Source organism: Bombyx mandarina, chromosome 17 (genome assembly GCF_030267445.1).
Source record: "Bombyx mandarina strain Sakado chromosome 17, ASM3026744v2".
Classification (NCBI taxonomy): Eukaryota; Metazoa; Arthropoda; class Insecta; order Lepidoptera; family Bombycidae; genus Bombyx; species Bombyx mandarina.
In genome coordinates, this window is record NC_143223.1 from 1,461,142 (window position 1) to 1,485,357 (window position 24,216).

General features: G+C 44.0%; 1 protein-coding gene across 1 annotated transcript; it reads right to left on the reverse strand.

Moving 5' to 3' along the window:
• Positions 1-1,175: 1,175 nt before the first annotated feature.
• Positions 1,176-15,178, reverse strand: LOC114244608 (ionotropic receptor 75a-like). Its single transcript, XM_028176486.2, has 15 exons — positions 15,022-15,178; positions 14,487-14,659; positions 13,768-14,011; positions 12,176-12,271; positions 11,848-11,927; positions 11,515-11,648; positions 11,294-11,351; positions 10,500-10,612; positions 9,914-10,122; positions 8,846-8,890; positions 7,278-7,462; positions 5,695-5,830; positions 4,728-4,890; positions 3,465-3,641; positions 1,176-2,932 (listed from the first exon to the last, which is right to left on the reverse strand). The coding sequence occupies exons 1-15, from the start codon at positions 15,158-15,160 to the stop codon at positions 2,878-2,880; spliced, it is 2,007 nt and encodes a 668-aa protein (XP_028032287.2). The 5' UTR covers positions 15,161-15,178; the 3' UTR covers positions 1,176-2,877.
• Between the last annotated feature and the right edge of the window lie 9,038 nt (positions 15,179-24,216).

Consider the following 24,216-nt stretch of genomic DNA (forward strand, 5'->3'; position numbering starts at 1 on the left):
GCCAGCGGACTGATTGAAGGGGATGCCCCGAAAAAATTTAGCGTTATTGATTTCAGAAACAGCACGTCGACGTCGTTAGTAATTTTTATTGCGACAGTTGATTTCACGGTCCAGTTGATGTTAAGTGTTAGATTTGATTTAAGGGCATATACAACATGAATGAGGCTGTTCGATTTATTTGTATAACATTATATTAATACTCCTTGTATGTAAAGCGTTACGGCCAGTCACTGTCATATTTTTATTATTTTAAATATGTTAGTCAGTGTCACAGAAAGTGCTACACAAAACACACCTATTTTGTTTCCAATATCAAGCGATTCAAAGCACAACCTTATCACCTCAACAGAGGCATAATATTTAATTTTATTGCTTAATGTGTGTGTAACAAGTCTTTGCCCTAGCGTATCTAACGTCTTTGTTCGATCTTTTTAATTTCTTCTTATTTTAGTTCAAGATCCAGTGGTTTCCAAACTTTTTCAGTGTTTGGTTAAGTGATGTTCTGTAAATAAATAAATTGGGTCAATGAAAGAACTTCTGTAGTAGAAAATACTGATGAACGACAGACCCGACCTGCTATTTAGTCATTGGAGTTCAAAAGCGTGAACAGAAATACCATCACTACTATAAGACCTTAAAACTCATGTCTGAAGGTGGGTGGCATAATTGACATTGTAGATGGGCTCCGATATCCACTTAACGCCAAGTGGGCCGTGAGCTCGTCTACCCATCTAAGCACTAGAAAAGGGTAAGCCAATCTTGGAAGTATCAGTTGTGAGTTGTTTTTTATTTATTGCTTTGATGGGTGGCCGAGCTCACAGCCCACCCGGTGTTAAGTGGTTAATGGAGCTCATAGACATCTACAACGTAAATGCGCCACCCACCTCGAGATATAAGTTCTAAGGTCTCAAGTATAGTTACAACGGCTGCCCCACCCTTCAAACCAAAACGCATTACTGCTTCACGGCAGAAATAGGCGGGGTGGTGGTACCTACCCGCGCGGACTCACAAGAGGTCCTACCACCAGTAAATTTGGCTGTTCCACTCTTAAATACATCAAGCACGATTATTTCGGGGCAGAAATCGAGAGAATAGTGTTTGTTACCTACCCGCGCACATAGGTAAATAAAAGTAATTCATTAGATCTAATGTTTATTTCAATTACTTCAGTGGACGATCAAGATTTTTATCTATTTATTTGGGTAACTAACAGCTCAAAACATACATATAATATACTAATAATAGGTAAACAAAAACCAAACAAGCTACCACCATCAACTTTACGTATGAGTAGATAGTGAACAAGAAAAACATAAATTTATAAATAAATAAAAAGGTTTATAAATGATTTATTAATATTTTTCGTGTACAAACAAAAATAGGTGCTACGGCTTTCAGTAAAACAAAGGAAGCCAGTACATTGAAGTTAGTTCTTTTCATAGAGGTTGTTATCACATCAGTGTGCTTAGTGAGAGTTTTTTAACGTTCTCTATAGCGTAAAAGTTAACTCAATTTTTTTGAGTTCCAACAAGTCTCAAGTTCCAACTGCATACAAATTTGAGAAAACTTTTACGCTATCGAGAACGTTAAAAAGTTCACACTAAAGCTCTAAGCTAGCACTAAGCTCACACTAAACACACCGGAAAGTTACTGCACTAGTATGTTCAGTTTTATAAATTTTATCTTAATTTATTTCAGAACCTTAGTTTATAACCCAGTTGCTTCGAAACTATCTAAGTTTTTGATTATAACTATGTGACCTTAGATTAGTTGTGAATGTGGCTGGCTATCCAAACCTCTTAAGCCTAGATCTAAGAAACTACAATTGAGCTTTTAACTATCATCGGCTTATATTTCTGTCCCTTTTATAAGAAAGTACTTGCTAATTGGCTGTTTCGGGGAAAATGCGCCGAAGATCTATTTAGATATCTTAACCACATGTATACGTTATATACTTTTTAAGTGTATCTAAAAACTACTCAATTAATTTATAGTAAGTGCTGTGTATTTTCCTAACACATCTGTTTTCTGCTTATCACACATATGCTTAGCAAAAGTCACATTTTCATGTGACAACCGCGTTTCTTCTTCAATAAAAATTGTATTATAGCTTAAAAAAAAACCAGTAAAAATATTTTTCATTCATAGATTAATTAGTGTATTTGGATATAATTTCTGTAAAAAAGTGAAAATCCTAAAAGTTTCGATTATTGCTAGTGCAATTAGTAAGACAGATTCATCCGATGCTGCACATCTCTCAATGAGAGTCATTAAATTTGTTCTTGGATTCTTTCTCTCCGTTGTAAATTGTTTAGTTTCTGAACCTAAAAATCAGTGAGCGACGTCCGCCACAACACCAATCCTCTTTCAAATCTAGCCGCCAACGTATCAATTTAAGTAAGTCTTTAATTTGTCATATAAAGATCTGGTGGTAGGAACTCTTGTGAGTCCGCACGGGTTGATACTACCACCCCGCTTATTTCTGACGTGAAGCAGTAATGCGTTTCAGTTTGAAGGGTGGAACAGCCGTTGTAACCATACTGAGACCTTAGAACTTATAGCTCAAGGTGGGTGGCGTATTTACGTTGTAGATGTCTATGGGCTCCAATAACCACTTAGCACCAGGTGGGCTATGAGCTCGTCCACCAATCTATGCAATAAAAAAAAAGTACAATAAATATCTTAAACAATACAGTCCACGCTCAATTACCACAACGCAACTGATATTCATTCCGTTCGTATTGTAGAAATTGACTCTCCGCCAAGCGTTGTGGCCTAGCGCGGGTCCGGGCTTTGTGGAGATTGAAAAAAGCACTTTTATACGGTCGACGTGCATCAAGCATTGTTAATAATAAAATTTTAATACGTTCAGTTTATTTATTTTTTGAATTTCAATATTTTTTCGTTTCTGTACTTCATTTTGAAAATGATTCTGTAACAAAGTAAATCTTACTTTACCTTACTTTATACTAATTTATACCAGAATTGAGGCCGTCAGCGCAAAAGTGGCCTAAGCTTACCAAAGTTATTAGTATGGAGGCAATTAGGTTTGAATTTTCATGAATTTGATTTTGAGTAGACAAAAAAACAATACGCGCAGAAATAATGTTTACAAAGCTATCTGTTATCTATGGGTGAAACTATGGATAGGCCGGTTTTGCATCAAATTTTATTATATTTTAAACAAATTCCAATATACGTCATATAAGCTTAAATATAAATAACTGTGGTCAATTTTGCGCTGATGGCCTCAATTTACGACTATGGGCAATATTATCGTCCAATTCGACCATATTGCGGGTACCCGTATAAAATGAAGGAAATTATGGTTTTAATGGATGATTACACGGCCAGCATACCATCATCAACAGCCAAATAGCATAGGACTTAGACTCTCCCATAATAGCACACAGACAAGAGATGATCTGTAATGAATTTGACACTAAAGATAATTTTTGAATTACCTTTCCACAAACATGATGCTTGTCGCCAAAATATATCCAAAAGCAAGCAGCATAAAAGCTGGTGCAGCTCCTCCCAGGGCCAGGGCTCGTGGGGAGCTTCCAGCGCACGTCACGTGTTTCGATTCCATTCTCTTTGTGACACAATCTATAATGCCACGTTCCTGTAGTCTCATTAGGCTGAAACATTCAAGATAAGAGATGCTTTAAATGGTTCGTGCGTTTTTTTTTTATTGCTTAGATGGGTGGACGAGCTCACAGCCCGACCTGGTGTTAACTGGTTACTGGAGCCCATAGACATCTACAACGTAAATGCGCCACCCGCCTTGAGATATAAGTTCTAAGATCTCAGTATAGTTACAACGGCTGCCCCACCCTTTAAACCGAAACGCATTACTGCTTCAGGGCAGAAATAGGCAGGGTGGTGGTACCTACCCGTGCGGACTCACAAGAGGTCCTACCACCAGTAATTACGCAAATTATAATTTTGCGGGTTTGATTTTTATTACACGATCTATTTTCCTTCACCGTGGAAGTCAATCGTGAACATTTGTTAAGTACGTATTTGTAGACGTAGTCATTTAATACTTGAATCTTATAAACACTAAGCTCGAGGATGCTCAAGAGTAAGCTAACCACGAAAAGCCCATAAGAGCTTGATACAATTGCATATAGTTTGCGCCTGTCTTAACGATTAGCGATTCGGATCCTACGTTATATTCCGCAAAGCAATGCTCTTGATAGGGCTAATGTTAGTAAAATCTCTTGGCTGAGCTCTGTCGTCGGAAGAAACTAGGATAACCCCTCGAGGCTACTAGCAATAGGTAGGCAACAAAAAAGGAAATTAAATAATCGATTTGTTTTGGTTCGAGGGTAAATTATCCTAATTATAGGTAATCCGGCCTCCACGGTGTTTTTGCCGAGCACTACGATATGTCCTTCTTCAAATGTGGTTTATGGAGTGTACTTAAAGGTAGGTAGAGGCTTGGCTCTACCCCTGGCATTGCTAAAGTGCTTGGGCCACGGTAACCACTCACCTCACGGTGGCCGGCAAGAAGTGGATGAGGAGAGCCGCAGACCGGGCTCAGTGGTGTCGATTGGGAGAGGCCTATGTCCAGCAGTGGACGACTGTGGGCTGTTGATGATGATGATGATGATGAGCCACTCACCAAAAAATTATGACGTTTACCTCAAAGCTTAATTCGAGTTGGTTGACTTCGTGAATCTACCAATCAATCTGTTTTTTTTTTTCAAAGCCTAATGTACCTCCAATCGAAGAACTTCTTGTAAGGGCTTTGCTTCTGTACACATGCATAAACGTTGGTCCTTTCTATTGACTGTAAAGACCCCAACTCACAGAGCTCAGTCTGAGTAAAAGTCTTTGATATAAGATCGTTGGCGCTGTTCACTTCTGTGTGGTATGCGTACCCTAGAAATTAAATCGATTGTATGGGCAAAAAAAAAAAAAAATTTCAATAATGAAAATATGTGAAGCAAAAACTTTGTGCCCCTTTTTTACGAAAATTGCGCGGACGGAAGAGTATGAAATTTTCCACACTTATAGAGAATACAGAAAATCAATTTATTAAATCAAGAATATAGAAAATCAATTTATTAAATCAATAAAAAAAATATTACACACATTACCATGTGTTTGATATACACACACGCATACTTATACTTTTGTTTATTGCTAAAGTCTGTGGTCAAATTGAGAATAGATGAAAATTGTTTTCTTTAATATTATTTGTTTAAAGGGTAGCCTTAGTGAAATCTGTGATTATTAGAAGTCTATTAGTCTTTGACACTAGAAGCATAATAATGTTCAAGCTTATAGTTTCAATTATAGACGAATTTCGACTACTGGAGGACCACTGGTATGTATAAATATATCAAAGTGCGACTCGTGATGTGTATTGTTATATTTCTGTTTTCATGTTTATTTTTCAGTGTACCACTTCTTCTGCTTCTTTGTCTCCATCTTATCTTAGATGGGGTCGGCACAGCGAATTTTTCTATTCCATTCTCTTCTATCAGCCGTCATCTCAACACTCACTCCTCTCTCTCTCATATCGTCATTCACACACTCATCCATGTCTTCTTCGGTCGACCTCTTCCCCTCTACCTTGCACTGCCATTTCCATTCGTCTCCAAGTCACATGCATATCCTCTCTACGCATCACATGCCCTTTTGACCGTTCTAGGTAATTAATATATTTGCTACTAGATTCACCTCCCGCTTGCACCATAGCAATCCCTTCCTTAACAGATTTCAGCAACGGAGCCCCTTTTTTCTTGTTGAAAACTTTCTTTTGACGTATTTCGTCTTCGATTTTGGCGTTACGTTTGTTGTAATAATACGTTGGGTTCTGAAAATAGATGAAATAATTAAAAAATAACAAAGATCTTCATCATTAGAGATCTTCATCATCATCAACAGTTTGTTTCGAGGTGTTTCACCTTGATCTAAGAAAGAGGGACTGGTTTGTAGTGAGGATTTTTAGTTTGAAGATAAATTTTTTTATTACCCTTGTAGGTAGACGAGCATACGGTCTGATGGTGAGTGGTTACCATCGCCCATGGATGCCAGGGGCAGAACCAAGCCTCTGCCTACAGTTACTGGAGCTAGGTCGTAGTGTGAGCTCGTAGAAGGTAGGTACCGTCGTCTTGCATATTTCCACTGTGAAGTATTTATCCGTTCCATTCAAAGAAACAACAGACTTCGATCACAAGGCATTGTCACGGTATCTACGTTCTGCTGTCCCTCTATGGTTCCTTCACCACCATCATAGTAAAAAAAATCGGTGAAAAGATACAGCCAAAGGGCCGAGTACGCTCTGGAAGCTTAGTTTGAAGAAGAACACGTCGTAGCACTCAGGAAACATTGACGAGGGGAGTTGATTCTAGATGTTACGTGGCAGAAAAGATCTCTTGAAGCGCACTGTCGATGAACGCAGCAGTCCAGTTGGCATAGATGAAATCTGCTGCCGTAGCGTACGTTGCGATGGTAATAACGGGATCATAAAATCGTTCTCAAACAATTCCTCAGAGAACTCATGGAACCTTTATTAACACCTTGGCTGCGGCAAGTAAAACCATAAACTTTTATCTGGTCGAAATGCGCTCCCAACGATGTTTCCACCAGCGCGTGGCAGGTCTTTCTCGACCCACCAGCACTAGGATAGATTAAAATGCTATAACTTTGCGAAAACATATTGTATACAAATACACGAAATAATCGGTCCGCACTAGCAAGAGGGACATAGTTTTCTTCGTCCGCATCACCTCAAAATTTTTTTTTTATTTTTTTATTGCGTAGATGGGTGGACGAGCTCACAGCCCACCTGATGTTAAGTGGTTACTGGAGCCCATAGACATCTACAACGTAGACACGCCACCCACCTTGAGATACAAGTTCTAAAATCTCAGTATAGTTACAACGGCTACCCCACCCTTCAAACCGAAACGCATTACTGCTTCACGGCAGAAATAAGCAGGGCGGTGGTACCTATCCGCGCGGACTCACAAGAGGTCCTACCACCAGTAATTACGCAAATTATAATTTTGCGGGTTTGATTTTTATTACACGATGTTATTCCTTCACCGTGGAAGTCAATCGTGAACATTTGTTGAGTACATATTTCATTAGAAAAATTGGTACCCGCCTGCGGGATTCGAACACCGGTGCATCGCTTCAACACGAATGCACCGGACGTCTTATCCTTTAGGCCACGACGACTTCAATATCAAATACATGAGCTGAAAGATATGAGTCTGTTCCGAAGCGAAGATGTTAAACATATTGCAAAAAAATACCTGTAGCCAAGACTTAGTGTATCCGACATCCTCGTAAATAAGCTCAAGTGGGCTTTCCAATAGTTCTCTCAGAGAGTTTATGGAAGGTGGTGGCCCATTGAGGAGCCAACTAACCACGCTACTGGTGTAGAAGTTGTAGACAAGCACGCAGGACATACCGGTGACTAGGATAATAAGTTTACGAGCTGTAAGTTAATGATCGAAAATATATAGTATGTACATGTGGCGGGTAGCCATCATTCAACGCAAGATAATTGACAGATGCCTGAATCTCGCTTACGACATTTTCAAGATAAAACGCATATATACAAGTTCCGAACAATAACATTTGGACCGTCGGTCTACCGAGCAATATCATCCGCTCGGTGGAAGATCTTCCTTTCGTCGTTAAACATCCCAAACTGGTGACCTGCGACGAGATGTGAACACGCAACCTTCTGATTCATCTTCAGCGCATCAAGAACTCCGGCTACCAAAATCCCCGCATTCTCGCAGATAAAAGCACGTCATTGACAGTCGTCTCACAGCAAGCCAGCATCGCAGCCTCAACAGGACCATCGCAGCCGACTCACCGCGCTTCCTGGTCCTACGGCACGCAACTTCACTGCCTCATCACGCCGCTACAGTTCATCGCAGCCCACGACCGGATCATCAACGCTTGGGGTCACACATCTCCGGCGTGGCAGCTCTGCATCACATGGACTACGCATGACACGCACGCAACATTCAAGCTCAGTCTCGACTCACCGCAGACTTCGAGCAGCACTGGCGACAATCACGCAGCATTCAGCTCAGTTTCGACTCACTGCAAACTTCGAGCAACACTGGCGACACGAACGCAGCATTCAAGCTCAGCCTCGACTCACCGCAGGTTTCGAGCAGCACTGGCCCTTGCAAGCTAATCTCAGCACGGACAACGCTAACTAAAAATGACACGACCTCCAGTCTCGGAGGGGAGTGATGTGGCGGGTAGCCATCATTCAACGCAAGATAATTGACAGATGCCTGAATCTCGCTTACGACATTTTCAAGATAAAACGCATATATACAAGTTCCGAACAATAACATTTGGACCGTCGGTCTACCGAGCAATATCATCCGCTCGGTGGAAGATCTTCCTTTCGTCGTTAAACATCCCAAATACATATATATAGTATGTATGTATGTATGTATAGTAAGTACCGGTGGTAGGATCTCTTGTGAGTCCGCACAGGTAGGTACCACCACCCTGCCTATTTATGCTGTGAAGCAGTAATGCGTTTCGGTTTGAAGGGTGAGGCAGCCGTTGTAACTGTACTGAGACCTTAGAACTCATATCTAAGGTGGGTGGCGTATTTACGTTGTAGATGCCTAGGGGCTCCGGTAACCACTTAACATCAGGTGGGCTGTGAACTCGTCCATCCATCAGCTATGCAATAAAAAAATAAAAACCTTGGACATACTTAATCTACTCGACGTAACTGAAAAAATATCCTTTATTTTAACATATCATTCATCATCATAAAGTTAGTTGACGATTTATAGTGACTTCCAGAACGAAATTGTACTTGAATTGAAGCAAATCTTACCTCCAGAGATTCTTCGACCTTCAACATCGTCCGTATCTTGAAAAACTGTAAACAAAACCTAGAAATCATATAGAAGCTACAACTACATAGGAGTGGAATAATAATAATAATAAATAAATATTTACTAACAATCACGCCACGTTAACTGGCCCCGTGCTAAGTTCGTAAAGAATTTATGTTACGGGTACCAGATAATGGAAATAAATGTAAGATTTTTGTAGTGACCATGTCACTTACCACTACGCCAAACGGCCGTTAATGAATGAAATTTATTTACCACGCATTATTTACAGTGCGGGAAAAATCATGTATCTATGTTGCTACTGCTCTGTTAAAAAGGTTAGATTTTGACTACAGTTGATTCCTATTTGTATAATAACGGCTTACGTTCATGAGTTGCTTAAGAAAGAAAATGCAGAGTTGAGTTATGAAATCACATAAGGCAGGGTACAAACTACACGAAATGTTTACCGGCACATTTCGTTGAGGTACTGCCTCAATTTTGGTAGCACCCGAGAAAGTTTGAAGGTTCCGGTGACCACTTTAAGGCTGACGGGCCGTGAGCTCGGTCTCTCGTCTACGCAATAATAATAGTTATTTGTGCAAAAAGAGAGCAAAGTTGTTTTTTGTTTCGAGTGCTGATTTTGAGTCCCGAGCAAGCGAAGGATTCTTGATTCAAAGTTAGTTAGTCCTAGCGTAGTGAGGGACTCAACAGCACGAGATGCAAAAAACTTTGCTCTCGTGTAGTACACAGTAACTTTTCACCTCAGCAGTGAGAACATATATTACTTAGGAGACATAGAAATGAACAGGAATAGATTGAAATAAAGTTTAACACGTTATGCTATACGCTGTCATATCAGCGAAATTTTTATTCCCGTAATTTTTTTAAATCGGAATTTGGGCATTTGGGCAATTTGGGCGCAGCATAGTTGAGCTGCTGAGGTGAAAAATTAATTATTCGCTTTACACTCTTATTATGCGTCAATTAAATAAATTATTCGCTTTAAGAGATGATTCCCATTAAATAATATATTTTTGTGAATAAAAGCTAAATAAATTACTTACACTGCTGGCATATAGAAGCTATAACCGAAAATACCGCATACTGAACCATTGATGGACGTTGCTCCACAATAGCCGACATCATTAATAATATTGCACAAAGTGTAGAGACTGCTATGAAGCACAACCACGCCCCGTTGCTTAGAGGTCTCAAAAACTGGTTCTCCAATTTCCCTGGACCTTTCGTTGGGATGCGGTAGTAGTATCTAGTCCTTAAGATAAAAAATCACTTTAAATAGATTTTAAAAAAGATAAAGAGGATGCTTTTAAAGCAAGGATGGAGAGAAAATAACTACGATGGGCAGGAAGGTTCACCCTCTATTTCATGATAGACTGTTGATGATGCCTATAGACACCACAATGTGGCTGTCGCTTCCTGCCTTACGGTATGTGAGCATTAAATAGAAACACAACAGTAAGGCATGACAGAAGTAAGCAAGGAGGATATATCAACCCACACGGATATGTGCAATTTTACATATTAAATGTATATTTTGCGGCTTAAATTCTTAATATGTGATGTTAATGCTTTACATTGTGGTTTCTAAGCAGTTGTTCGAGAAAGCTCACAGCAAATAATTTCACTTACTCTATAGAAGTAATAGGAGGATGGATTACTTCCAATTTGTCGCTTAGATAAGCCAAATACCGAATTAAAGGTGAAATATCTTGTTCTCTAAAATAAAGCGAATTCGCCACAACCTGAAAACAGATGAAGTAATTTTAGTAGAGACCTGGGAGTACGGCGAAATTTTAGAAATTAACTGTGAGTTGGGGTATAGTTTTAACTCTATAGGTCAACAGCTATAGGAAGCAATTTTGCTTTTCAGATTTCAGGTGCCAATATGTTGTTTGCGTACCATCGTGACTAGTGAAAATTTTAATACCCTTAATTTTTTTGCGAATACAACCTAATTAAATTTTCTTAATGCGCTTCAAATAATGTAAATAAAGTAAGAGGCAATATGGGTTCAACAGACTTTCAAGAGCGCCAACCACTTTTCACTGAGTTTCAGTTTCAATTTATGTCTGCTGTATCTGAAGGTGGTGAAGGAATCACTAGTGGAGGTAAAACAATGAAAGTTGAGGAATAGGAATAAATAATAGAGTTTGAATTTCACTTCAATTTTACTGATCCTCAACTTCCGAAATCTAACGAAAAACCTTCTCCAGGACCGTTCCTAAGGAGTGGTAGGGGGGACAGATATATTATTACCATTACGGCTTTAAAAGGTTCGGCTAAAACTGCTTTAGACTCTTAGATTCAAGTTACAAATAAAATTAATTATGGTGACTATTTTGTTTCGAAACAATATCCCACGATCGAGAGATATATCTGATGCAGTGAGGTCAATAATACGTTAGATATCTCAAGATACATACCCTACTGCTGTTCTTCTCAAAAGTTCCTATCCATCGATCAGTGATTGTGTAATTAAATCTGAAAACCAAAAATTACGTGACATCATCATCAGGCTATCCACGAAATTAATGTTGCAATGTCTTGCGTCGGTGCGGAATTAGCAATGTAGACTACTCAACAACAGTTAGGTATGACACTACCTTCCCCACCTGAAGCGGAATCCGGCGACGTGGCAAATTACCTGAAGTTATGTAGTTGGGCAATTTCGTGTACAACTATTGAAGATATCATTAAGATGGTCACTACGCCTGGCGTCGGCGTAGTGTCTTGTAATTTCAAAGATTTCGGATCAAATTTCCGAGGTGGAGGTGAAATCTGGAAATTGCAATGGGATCCTTTGTAGTAAATTCCGATTGTGAGTTTGCAACCATGGTCTGGTCTGAGCCTTATTAGGTTTCTCAAAGAGAACGCCCAGTAGAGTGGTGGCAAAAATCGTATTAATGTTTGTTATGGTAAGTTAATGTCAATCGATTTGGATACAGAAGCTTTAAGTTAAAAGTTCTTGGGCACTTACAACAAGAATCATTCTTAACGCCAGTTCGTTGAAGTCCCAACGATCGTAGTATTTGAATTTATTTAAACTTGAGAAAACACCTGCACAATGAAAAAATCAGATGAGTATGCGATATCTATCATAGAATAGAGGAAATCCGGTATAAACCCAACTCGCACAAAACAATATCTAAATCATCTTGCATAAATACGTCAATATAAACAACAAATTTTGTTAGCTTTATAGATGACCTTATCTTTACATTCCTTAAACACATGTAAGGTAAGTCTGCATTATTTTGTAGTATTATCATCATATTTGGATTATTAGTTATAATGTTATTAAACACCTGCACTGTTCCACGTCCCAATTGCTTTGACGATCAAACTGCCACCTTGAATTTTACCATAATTGAAAACGTCGTATAAAACAAAATCTACAGCACCTAAAACATCAAACATTATGTTAAATTTACTTGTAAATAGAAAGCGTCTCCTAGAATCGCGTATAATACATGTCTTCCTTTAAATATTTGGAATCTTAAGAAGGAATCGTAATTATGAAAAGTACATTTGTTTTCGTTTTAACTGGTCTACAATGGGATGGACATCTGGTATTAGGTGGTTACTGGCCCAGAGACATGAGGTCTAATTGTCAGATGTATAATATTACGCAACGTGGGACGCCCCGTAGCTAGGCGACGGGATGGTCTACAAACGGTGGTCCGCAAGAAGTGGATGAAGAGATCCGAAGACCGGGCTCAGTGGTGTGGATTGGGTGAGACCTTTGTCCAGCAGTTGACATCTGTGGGCTGATGATGAAGTTAATGATGATGATAATATTACGGTTGTCTGACATCCTTCAAACCACAACCCACTACTGATTCGCGGCAGAACTCGGTAAGACGGTGGCACCTCCTCTTGCGGGCTCATAGATCGCATTACCACAAGCAAATTACGTAATTCATAGTTTTGATGGGTTCAATTCTTAATAGACGATGATATTTCTCTATCGTGGAAATTATTCGTGAGCTGGATATGCATTCCATTAAAAAAACTGTCATCTGTCTAAGAGATTTGAGCATCGACATTTTTGCATTTTTTTGCTCGTCTTATTCATTGGGTCACGATGACTAGTAGATAAAAATTATTCCTAAATTGACTACAAAGTTTGGTGGATGTAAAAGTATAAGTCGCAAGAAGAGATCTATTGATTACATAAAGAAATTAAGATGAGCAAAGTATACAGTTAATTTCACAGGGTGTCCACAGCAAACGCCAACAAGGTCTAATTACATCTAAAGCTGAAGTTGAACCAGTGACATATCGTCTTCTCGCATTAAAACTGTATAACCTCAAAACTTACTAATTTTACAGGAGAGTGTTTTAAAGGTTTAACATGTGATATTTATTTTAATATTAATCATCTTTGCAACACTTATTTTTTATTTTTTACCAGATAATTTTATCTTAATTAATTTTGTTAATAGTAGTCAAAATATAAATAAACTAAAAAAAAAACTAAAACTAAACTACGCTCTTTTGACAGTATTTATGAGAAAAATACTTGGTGATACCAAATGATTCCGCATATTAACTCAATTTCGAATATTTTTTGGAAATTGTACACTTTTAATGCGAAAAGGCGGTATGCGATAAGCGGCTGCGTAATTTATCTTAACAAATATTCGATGTAATTAGCATTTACGAAGTCTAACATGAATACTTAGTTTAAGCTTTTATATTTTTTACGAACATGCAAAACCGTATAGCAACACACGGAAGTTAACTTCCGCTCTCATTCAGCTTTACACAGTGGGTTTGCGAATGCGCATTCTTTTCAGATCATTAACATAGCGCGTCGTTGGATTTTCAGTCACATCGTATTATTTTCAAAATGTATTGTTTAAATTTTGTAAGAAAATGGTCGTATCATTATTACCTTTCTTTAAAGCTACTTTGATATCGGCGTCTATACTCAAATTTAGGGTTTCAAGGGTCTTCATTATTTTAGCATCAGACACGAGCGCAGTTCCATTCTTGGGTGCATTATTGTAATGAATAGTCTCAAGTATAGTTTCGTTTTTATTTAAATATAATGCTTCATGTTTCGGGTAATCAATAGCTCTTTTACATTCAATGATCAGCCATTTTTTATTTGCGGAGAAATGTCTGTTTTTTGAAGCCTTCAAAGAAAATGGTGTGTGAATTAATGTTTGACCTTTTCATCGGATATAAGTAGTCGACTATCAGATACTTGTAGTTAGTTCCTGGAATTATATTATTAAATTTTTTTTGCCGAAATTTTGCATCTTTTCGGTATCCCCAAGGTTGTAGATTTTGAAAGTGATGCCTTAGCTGTAAGTACCGTAATTTCTTAGATGGATGGACGAGCTCACGGCCCGCCTGGAGTGGTTACTGGAGCGCATAGAGATCTACAGCGTAAATGCGCCACCCACCTTGAGACATGAGTTCTAAGGTTTCAGTACCGTACAACCGCTGCCCCGCCCTTCAAACGAAAACGCAATTCACGGCAGAAATATGCAGGGTGGTGGTACCTTCCCGTGCGGACTCACAAGGGGTCCTAGCACCAGTAATCTACACTCGAGATGCCAACCTCAACGTCTGTTGTATTTGCGCACAATATATAGGTATACTTACATAATTAAGAACATCATCAGTTCCTTCACAAGAAACATCTAAAACAATCCCAAGCGACCAACTAGTGTAACTCAAGCATTTGTCTAAAGCACTGTAGTCTGTTTTCTTGGTCAGATGAAGCAATGAAAAGCCAATGGACATATTCATTAGAGTTTTTCCCAAATTCTTTGCCCCTAGAAAATTAAGTTCATGATTAATAATTCGTTTCAAGACCCGTTGTAAGATTTTTTTTATTGCTTAGATGTGTGGACGAGCTCACAGCCCACCTGGTGTTAAGTGGTTACTGGAGCCCATAGACATAGATTATACGCTTAATATATTCGAGACCCATAGACATCTACAACGTAAATGCGTCACCCACCTCGAGATATAAGTTCTAAGATCTCAGTATAGTTACAACGGCTGCCCCGCCCTTCAAACCGAAATGCATTACTGCTTCACGGCAGAAATAGGCGGTGTTTGCAGAAATAGGCGGATGTTTGATGTAAAGAAGGTAAATTGATAATATAAAATCCTTCTGTTTTTAAGTGCTTACATATTTCACTCGCACAGTTCAGAAGGCAAACGGACTTAATATTCTGATTACTAAAATAGTCCATGATCAATTCTGAAATAATATTCGCTCCAGAAACGGCCGACAATAAAGAAATTATTGCAAAAAAATGCACGTGCATTTTGCTGTCACTGCAGAATTTAACTAGACCAATGGTATAGATGTCAATCGTTTGTTATATGGCTTGGAAATAACAGCTTGAATATATAAAGTAGCATCGCGGTGAAAATTCTCATGCTCTTTGAATTTAGTAAATGTAATCTATACATTTAAATAACAATAAATAGTAAATAAATATTTACTAACAATCACGCCACATTAACTGGTCCCGTGCTAAGTTCGCAAAGAACTTGTGTTACAGGTACCAGATAGCGGAAATAAATGTAAGATTTTTATTATACACATACATATATTTAAGATACATCCATAATCCTGGAAAAGACCTTTATATTTATCATACAAATACCTTACCTTGGCGGGATTCGAACCCGCGACCCCCTTGTGTAGTGACCATGTCACTTACCACTACACCAGACGGCCGTTAATAATTAATAATAAAATAAATGAAATTGGAATGTCTGTTTGTAATATAGAAATAGCCTCTTTTTACTACATGCATATGAAATATATACGGTACATGCACCAAAATAACATTTTTTACAATTTTTGTCTGTCTATCTGTTTGTTTCCGCTAATCTCTGGAACGGCTGGACCAATTTTGACGGGACTTTCACTGATAGCTGTTGATATAAGGAGTAACTTAGGCTACTTTTTTTGAGACTAGCTTCGCCCCGCGGCTTCACCCGTGGTACGACAATAACCGCGGGTAGCATCGCGGGACTCAGCTATCAATAATAAAATTTAATGTTTCCGAAGCGAAGCGAGGGCGGGTCGGTAGTATAGTTAATAATAATTAATTATCATGTTATTTTTCTGTCATTCTTTGATTTTCTGCTGCTGACAATTTTCCATTTTCAGTTTGTATGTTTTTTTTATCAAGGGGCTTAATCTGGATTTTCATTTTGTATTAATCCCAACAGAACAAAGTGATCGTTAACAAGCTTAAAAGCTTTGTCGCTTGTATATCCGAAGTGATTGGATAAGCTTTTTTTTTAATTCGCATAGATTATGTGAACGATCGGAACGACCATGGTCCAGGCGACTGGCCGATCCTTCGGCTGGTCGTAGGACCGTCGAGGCGATTCGCCCAGTCCTTGTGGATTGGGTGAATCGTGACAGAGGACGCCTCACTTTCCGGCTCACGCAGGTTCTCACTGGGCATGGTTGCTTCGGTGAGTTCCTGCACCGGATCAGAACCGAGCCGACGGCAGAGTGCCACCATTGTGATTGCGACTTGGACACGGCAGAGCATACGCTCGTCGCCTGCCCCGCACGGGAGGGGTGGCGCCGTGTCCTCGTCGCAAAAATAGGAAACGACTTGTCGTTGCCGAGTGTTGTGGCATCGATGCTCGGCGACGACGAGTCGTGGAAGGCGATGCTCGACTTCTGCGAGTGCACCATCTCGCAGAAGGAGGCGGCGGGGCACGTTAGAGACGCGCAAGCCCGCCGCCGTCAAGCGGGGGCCAGGGAGGCGGATCTCGCCCAAGCCCTGGCCCCCTAAGTGTTTCGGGTCCCCCTCATATGTCGGTCTGGGGACCGGCGAGGGGGACCTAAGAAGACGTCGTGCAAGCTGCTCTGCACTCGTTTTACGCAAGAGCATCCGGGTGATGGAAGGCCGGCTATCCTCGACCCACGCTGGTTCTGACACAGCGGGGTATTCCGTAGGATAGCTCACTCTAACCGGCGCCATCTAGGCGGGCTCCGGATAGCCTGCCGACCGAGAGGGCTGGTGGTCGTGGCGCCGACGACCGCCAGTCCAGCGTCCCGAGGGGGAGGGTGATGGGAGAGATGTGCTTCGCACTAAACACTTCACTTTCCCCCCTTTGCCTTTTCATGAGTTCTGTCTCATGTGAGGTTTGGACGTTGGTTGTTGAGCGACAGGAGATTTTAGTCGGTTCGACTCCGACATGCTCCGCCCGCCGTCCCCAGTGGAGGGCGGAAGTCCGGCGATTTCCTCCTGACGAAAAAAAAAAAAAAAACTATTCAGATACGATCATTTACTGGTGGTAGGACGTCTTGTGAGTTCACACGGGTAGGTACCACCACCCTGCCTATCTCTGCCGTGAAGCAGTAATGCGTTTCGGTTTGAAGGGTTGTGCAGCCGTTGTAACTATACTGAGACCTTAGAACGCGTATCAAGGTGGGTCGCAGCATTTACGTTGTAGATGTCTATGGGCTCCGTTAACCACTTAACACCAGGTGAGCTGCTCGTCCATCCATCTATGAAATAAATAAATAAAAATGAGTTTTATTGGTAATGGGTTATTTTTACCCCCTAGGCTAATAAATATCGGGCTAATGAGACAACGCAAAGTGAAAGTTTTAAATTTCAACGTCACTTTAACGAATCTATATATTAATACGTGAAGCAAAAACTTTGTATCCCTTTTTACGAAAATTGCGCGAACGGAGGAGTATGAAATTTTCTACACTTATAGAGAATATAGAGAAGAACTGCACAATGGTAATATTTTTTTAAAATAATGCAAAAAAGATACATTAAATCAATAAAGAAAACATTACACACACTACATACCATGCATTTGACGCACACACGCATGCAATATGCATACTATTTATTGTCAAACTTTTGTTCTTGGCGTCTGTTGCCAAATTGAGATTAAATATTGTTTGTCTTTGTTAATATTTTTTATAGTGTAGTCTTCGCGAAATTTGTGATTACAGAAGTATAAAATACAATCATAATAGTGTACAAACTTACAATTCCAATTGTAATAGTCGAATTTCGACTTTTTTTTAAATTTTTTTATTATGATTGAAGGATTACTGGTGGCCCGGAGGCCTTTCCAGTTTCACCAGGACAGGTGGGCGAGCAAAGGCTCAGCCAGGAGGGGTGGGATTTGCTAACAGCTGCCCGAGCGCCTCCGAAGGAGACCTAACAACTCAAGAGTAGCTGCTTCGCGAATGAATCTACTACCGGATCGGAATCGCGACCCGCTGAGAAGATCCGGCGAGAAACTCAGCGAGCTGATTCATGGGTTAGGTTGCACGGCGAACTCTTTGTCGAGTTCGACGAGTACGGTTACCGAGGTCCCTAAGCCTGCTCCTAGAGCTGAAGGCGTCTAGTGCAAAGGTTATTGGATCTGATGGATTCGTAAGGACGTGTCTAGGGCGTCGACGGTGACTGGCTCCTGCATGATCAGGATTCGGGGAGTAGTCAGCGGCGGCTACGATAAGGCGATTATCATGACGCATAGCCTTATCGAAGTACCGTTCCGACGCTGATTTCATGTATTTCTGTATAGATTCGAGGCCCAGGTCGTCGTGTAGGTCAACGTTCCTCACGAACTACGGAGCTCCGACGGCTAACCTGCAAAAGCGGGATTGTAGAGATTGAAGGGTGTCTATGTGTGTGCGGGCCGCGTGAGCGAACACCACACTCGCGTAAGTCATGACGGGCCTTATGCAAGTTTTGTAAAGTGTCACCTTGTTCCGAAGGGACATTTTACTCCGCTGACAGATCATGGGGTAGAGTCTACCGAGAATAAACGCGGCACGGTCACGGACTGATTTTATATGCGGGCGGAATGTCATCGATGCATCCACATTCAGTTCCGATTGCATCGCCGTTCGGTCCGGACGCGTTTTTGCAAATTATTGTCGCTGCCGTCGCGAACGTGAGTCTCGAGTTGTCCAGCATTGTCGTTGTCGCACCGATCGCGGCATTGTTGTGCATTCTTGACGCGCTGTCGCTGGCGTCGCGACCTTGAGTTGTAAAAACAGTTTGTACTTGAGTTGTGCACTCGTAACGCTAACTCATTATCACCCATCCATTTCATATATTAAATTCATTTATATATTCGGCGAGCAAAACAGTCTCTTTCGAGACTAAAACTCCACTGAGATCACCGCTTGTTGTGGCATTCTCACAACCCAGTGGAGCCCTACCTTCCCAACTTTCCACCCCAATTCCCAGCCGACTGCCGTTTTCACGGCAAAGGCACTCCCCCCCCTTGGAGCTGGTAAAGCTCAAGGGGTGAACTCCCACTCAGGGGACTCGCCTTTCGGCGAGTTTGCTTAAGTCCCGGGGAAGCCCCCCCCGGGCACACACTCACCATGAGTGACGCCAATGGCGCGCTCTTCTTTAAGTTCGTCCGCGACGTCTGTCCGGACATAATCGCCAAGTTCGAAGCTTACAAGGCCGGCCTTGACGCGCCGGCACTCCGCGACTCTCCGTTGTCGCCCCCCGCGCCGGTACCTCGCGACTCGCCGATGTCGCCCCCCACCCCCGCGCCTGCGTCGATCGCGTCTTGCGCGTCATCAAGCTCCGGCTCCGACTCCGAGTCGGAAATGGAGTACGAGTCCGCCGCGAGTCCCCAACCGGGAACCTCGGAAGGGTTCACCACCGTCGCGCGCGGGAAAAAACGCGCCCGCGCCGTGGAACCGTCCGCGGCGCCGAAACAGCCAAAGGCCGCGAACGCGTCGCGTCCTAAAGTCGTGGTCTCACCCGACTCCCCTCGCCGCGCAACCCCGTCGCCGCGACCCCAACCCGCGTCCGTCCGCAAAATTCCCGCGCCGCCGCCGGTAATTTTGCAAGATAAGACCGCGTGGGATCGCGTATCCCGTGCCTGTAAGGCACAAAACGTAAACGTCATCCATGCGCGTAACATCGCGCACGGCATTCAAATAAAAACGGCCTCACCGGACGACCACAGGGCGCTGACAGCCCACCTCCGAAAGGAACGCATAAGCTTCCACACTTATGCGCTCCAGGAGGATCGCGAGCTCCGCGTAGTAATACGCGGAGTACCGAAGGAGCTCGACGTCGAGCTGGTCAAGGAGGACCTCATCGGGCAGGCGTACCCGATTGTAAGCGTGCACCGAATGCACAGCGGGCGCGATAAATTCGCATATAATATGGTTCTCGTCGCGTTAGAACCAACCGCCGAAGGCAAACGGATTGCCTCAAGCCTCCGCACCGTTTGCGGCTTATCCGGGGTCACCGTCGAGGCCCCATATAGGAAAGGCACTCCCGGGCAGTGCCACCGCTGCCAGCTGTACGGCCACTCCGCGCGCAACTGCCACGCGCGTCCGCGGTGCGTTAAGTGCCTCGGTGACCACGCGACAGCCGACTGTTCGCGGGTCAAAGAGACCGCGACCGAACCTCCGAGCTGTGTGCTCTGTCAGAAGCAGGGCCACACAGCCAACTACCGCGGATGCCCCAAGGCCCCGCGGAAGCGTCTGGCCAACGCGCCCCCAAAAACCGTCGGCCCAAAGACTTCGGCGCCCCGTGCGCCGAAGCCTGCCTTCGTGCCGGCACCGGTGCCCACCGTCTCCGCGTGGGCAAAACCGCTGCCGCTCACGCTGGCAGGGAAACCACCGGCACCCCAGCCCCTGCTCGCGCCGCGCCCCGCCCCCGCGCCCGGTCCCGCGCCCCGCCCCGGCCCCGCGCGGCCTGCTGTAAACGACTTTACAATTATTCGCGACTACATCGCCGCGATAAATATCGACCGCATGCGTGCGTTCGCCGACGCCATGCGCAGAGCGGTCACGGCCGAAGACCGCCTAAACGCGACGTTCGAGTACATCGACGTCATCGAGTCCGTCCAGCGCACACTGGTTTGATTACCGGTAATCAATGGCGTGCAACGGTAGGGAAAAACCGCGTTCCATAAAGTTAGCATTTTATAATGCTAACGGACTCGCGCGTCAGCGCGATCAAGTATATGAGTTTCTCCGCGATAATCTCATCGACATCCTTCTGGTGCAGGAGACCTTCCTAAAGCCCTCGCGTCGCGACCCCAAAGTCGCGAATTACGTCATGGTTAGGAATGACAGACTCTCCGCCCGCAAGGGCGGGACTGTCATTTACTATAGGAGGGCCCTGCACTGCGTCCCTCTCGATACTCCCTCGCTCTTACATATCGAGGCGTCAGTGTGCCGCATCGCGCTGACGGGACACCAGCCGATCGTCATCGCATCCGTTTATCTCCCCCCTGACAAACCCCTCCTGAGCAGTGACCTCGAGACACTGTTCGGTATGGGGGACGCGGTCATCCTGGCAGGCGATTTAAATTGCCACCACACTAGGTGGAACTGCCATCGCACGAATGTGAACGGTAGGCGTCTCGACGCGTTCATAGACGACCTCACATTCGAAGTATTCAACCCCCCGACCCCCACGTGCTATCCGTACAACGCCGCGCGTCGTCCGAGCACAATAGATCTGGCACTGCTGAGGAACGTAACTCTGCGCTTGCGCTCCATCGAGGCAATGTCAGAACTCGACTCAGACCACCGACCTGTCGTCACGCAGCTCGGTCGCCCACTCAACCGCGAACCAGATACGAGGACCATGGTGGATTGGAAGAAGCTGGGCACGTGCTTAGCTGACACCGCTCCACCAATCCTCCCTTGCGGCCCGGATTCAACTCCATCCCCCGAGGATACCGTCGAATCCATAAACATCTTCACTGATCACGTCTCGACGGCGATCATAAGATCCTCGAAACAAGTCGATGTGGAGGACTGCTTCCACCGCATCAGACTTTCCCCCGAACTTAGGGACCTCGTTAGAATTAGAAACGCGGCAATCCGGGCCTACGATCGATATCCCACGGATTCAAACCGGACTCGGATGCGTCGCTTACAGCGGGAGGTCAAATCCCGCTTAAGCGACGCCCGAAACGAAAACTGGGATAGTTATTTAGAAGAACTCGCGCCCACTCACCAAGCATACTGGCGACTAGCTAGGACCCTCAAGTCCGAAACTATCGTCACTATGCCGCCTCTCGTACGCCCCTCAGGCCAACCACCGGCTTACGATGACGATGACAAGGCAGAGTTGCTGGCCGATGCACTGCAAGAACAGTGCACCACCAGCACTCAACACGCGGACCCCGAACACACCGAGTTCGTCGACGGGGAGGTCGAGCGCAGAGCTTCCCTGCCGCCCTCGGACGCGTTACCCCCCATTACCACTTCCGAGGTTAAGGAGGCGATCGATAGCCTACAACCACGGAAAGCTCCCGGCTCCGACGGCATCCGCAACCGCGCGCTAAAACTGTTACCAGCCCAACTGATAACAATGTTGGCCACGATATTAAATGCTGCTATGACGAACTGCATCTTTCCCGCGGCGTGGAAAGAAGCGGACGTTATCGGCATACACAAGCCGGGCAAACCGAATAACGAAACCGCGAGTTACCGCCCCATCAGTCTCCTCCCGGCGATAGGCAAATTATACGAACGGCTCCTTCGTAAACGCCTCTGGGACTTTGTATCCGCGAACAAAATTCTGATAGACGAGCAGTTTGGATTCCGCGCCAGACACTCGTGCGTCCATCAAGTGCACCGCCTCACGGAGCACATCTTACTAGGGCTGAACAGGCGGAAACCCATTCCGACAGGAGCCCTCTTCTTCGATATAGCGAAGGCGTTCGACAAAGTCTGGCACAACGGTTTGATATACAAACTGTATAACATGGGAGTGCCAGACAGACTCGTGCTCATCATACGAGACTACTTGTCGAACCGTTCGTTCCGATATCGAGTCGAGGGAACGCGTTCCCGGCCCCGTCACGTCACAGCCGGAGTCCCGCAAGGCTCCGCCCTCTCCCCGTTACTATTCAGTTTGTATATCAACGATATACCCCGGTCTCCGGAGACCCATCTGGCGCTCTTCGCCGATGACACCGCCATCTACTACTCGTGTAGGAAGAAGGCGTTGCTTCATCGACGACTTCAGACCGCAGCTACCACCATGGGACAGTGGTTCCGGAAGTGGCGCATCGACATCAACCCCACGAAAAGCACAGCGGTGCTCTTCAAAAGGGGTCGCCCTCCGAACACCACGCTGAGCATCCCTCTCCCGACTAGGCGCGTCAACACCCCCGCCCCCGCCGTTCGCCCAATCACGATGTACGACCAGCCCATACCGTGGGCCCCGAAGGTCAAATATTTAGGCGTCACCCTCGACAGTAGGATGACATTCCGCCCCCACATCAAGACGGTACGCGATCGTGCCGCCTTCATCCTAGGACGTCTCTACCCGATGATATGTAGGCGAAGTAAAATGTCCCTTAGAAATAAGGTGACACTCTACAAAACTTGCATACGCCCCGTCATGACCTATGTAAGTGTAGTGTTCGCTCACGCGGCCCGCATACACTTAAAATCCTTTCAAATTATTCAATCCCGTTTTTGCAGGATAGCCGTCGGAGCCCCGTGGTTCGTCAGGAACGTCGACCTCCATGACGACCTGGACTTAGAGTCCACCAGTAAGTATATGCAGTCGGCGTCGATGCGCCACTTCGATAAAGCGGCACGTCATGAGAACCCTCTCATCGTGGCCGCCGGTAACTACATTCCCGATCCTGCGGACAGAATGGAAAGCAGTCGACGTCGCCCAAAACACGTCATCTCGGATCCTCCCGATCCAATAACGGTGCTTTTAGGTACTTCAAGCACCGGTCACCGTTCTCGTCGAACCCGTCGCTTGCGACGAAGGGCTCGACGAGTAAATTAACTCTCAGACACAGCCCACTGAGTTTCTCGCCGGATCTTCTCAGTGGGTCGCGTTTCCGATCCGGTGGTAGATTCTGCGAAGCACGACTCTTGCTAGGGTTCGTGTTAGCAACATCGTCAGGTTTGAGCCCCGTGAGCTCACCTACTAAAGTTAGGGTTACGCTGATATAGCCTCTCAAGGCTCTCAGCTTAGGTAGGAAAAAAAAAAAAAAGATGCATCCAGGGTAACGCCCAGGTACTTGACCTTCCTGGCCCAGGGTATGGATTGACTAAAGAGAGTAATCGGGGGTGTGAGATTCCTCCTCCTAATACGGGAGGAAATCCGTGTGGAGCTTCCCCTCTGAAATAGCACCGCAGTACTTTTCGCTGGGTTGATGTCTATGCGCCATTTTCGGAACCACTGTCCTAGGGCTAGGGCTGCGCTCTGAAGCTTCTTCGCGATTAGGGACTTGTTTCTACTGGAATAGTAAACAGTCGTGTCGTCGGCGAATAAAGCTAAATGGGTCGGCGGCGACCGGGGAATATCGTTAACGAATAAGCTAAATAGGAGGGGTGAAAGAATAGAGCCTT

Coding starts and splice junctions, on each gene's coding strand:
- LOC114244608 (XM_028176486.2), bottom strand. CDS start 15,160: ATGCACGTGCATTTTTTTGCAATAATTTCTTTATTGTCGGCCGTTTCT. Junction 12,272..13,767: donor CAAAGTAGCTTTAAAGAAAG/GTAATAATGATA, acceptor TTGATGTTTTAG/GTGCTGTAGATTTTGTTTTA. Junction 2,933..3,464: donor AGCATCATGTTTGTGGAAAG/GTAATTCAAAAA, acceptor ACTTTGTTACAG/AATCATTTTCAAAATGAAGT.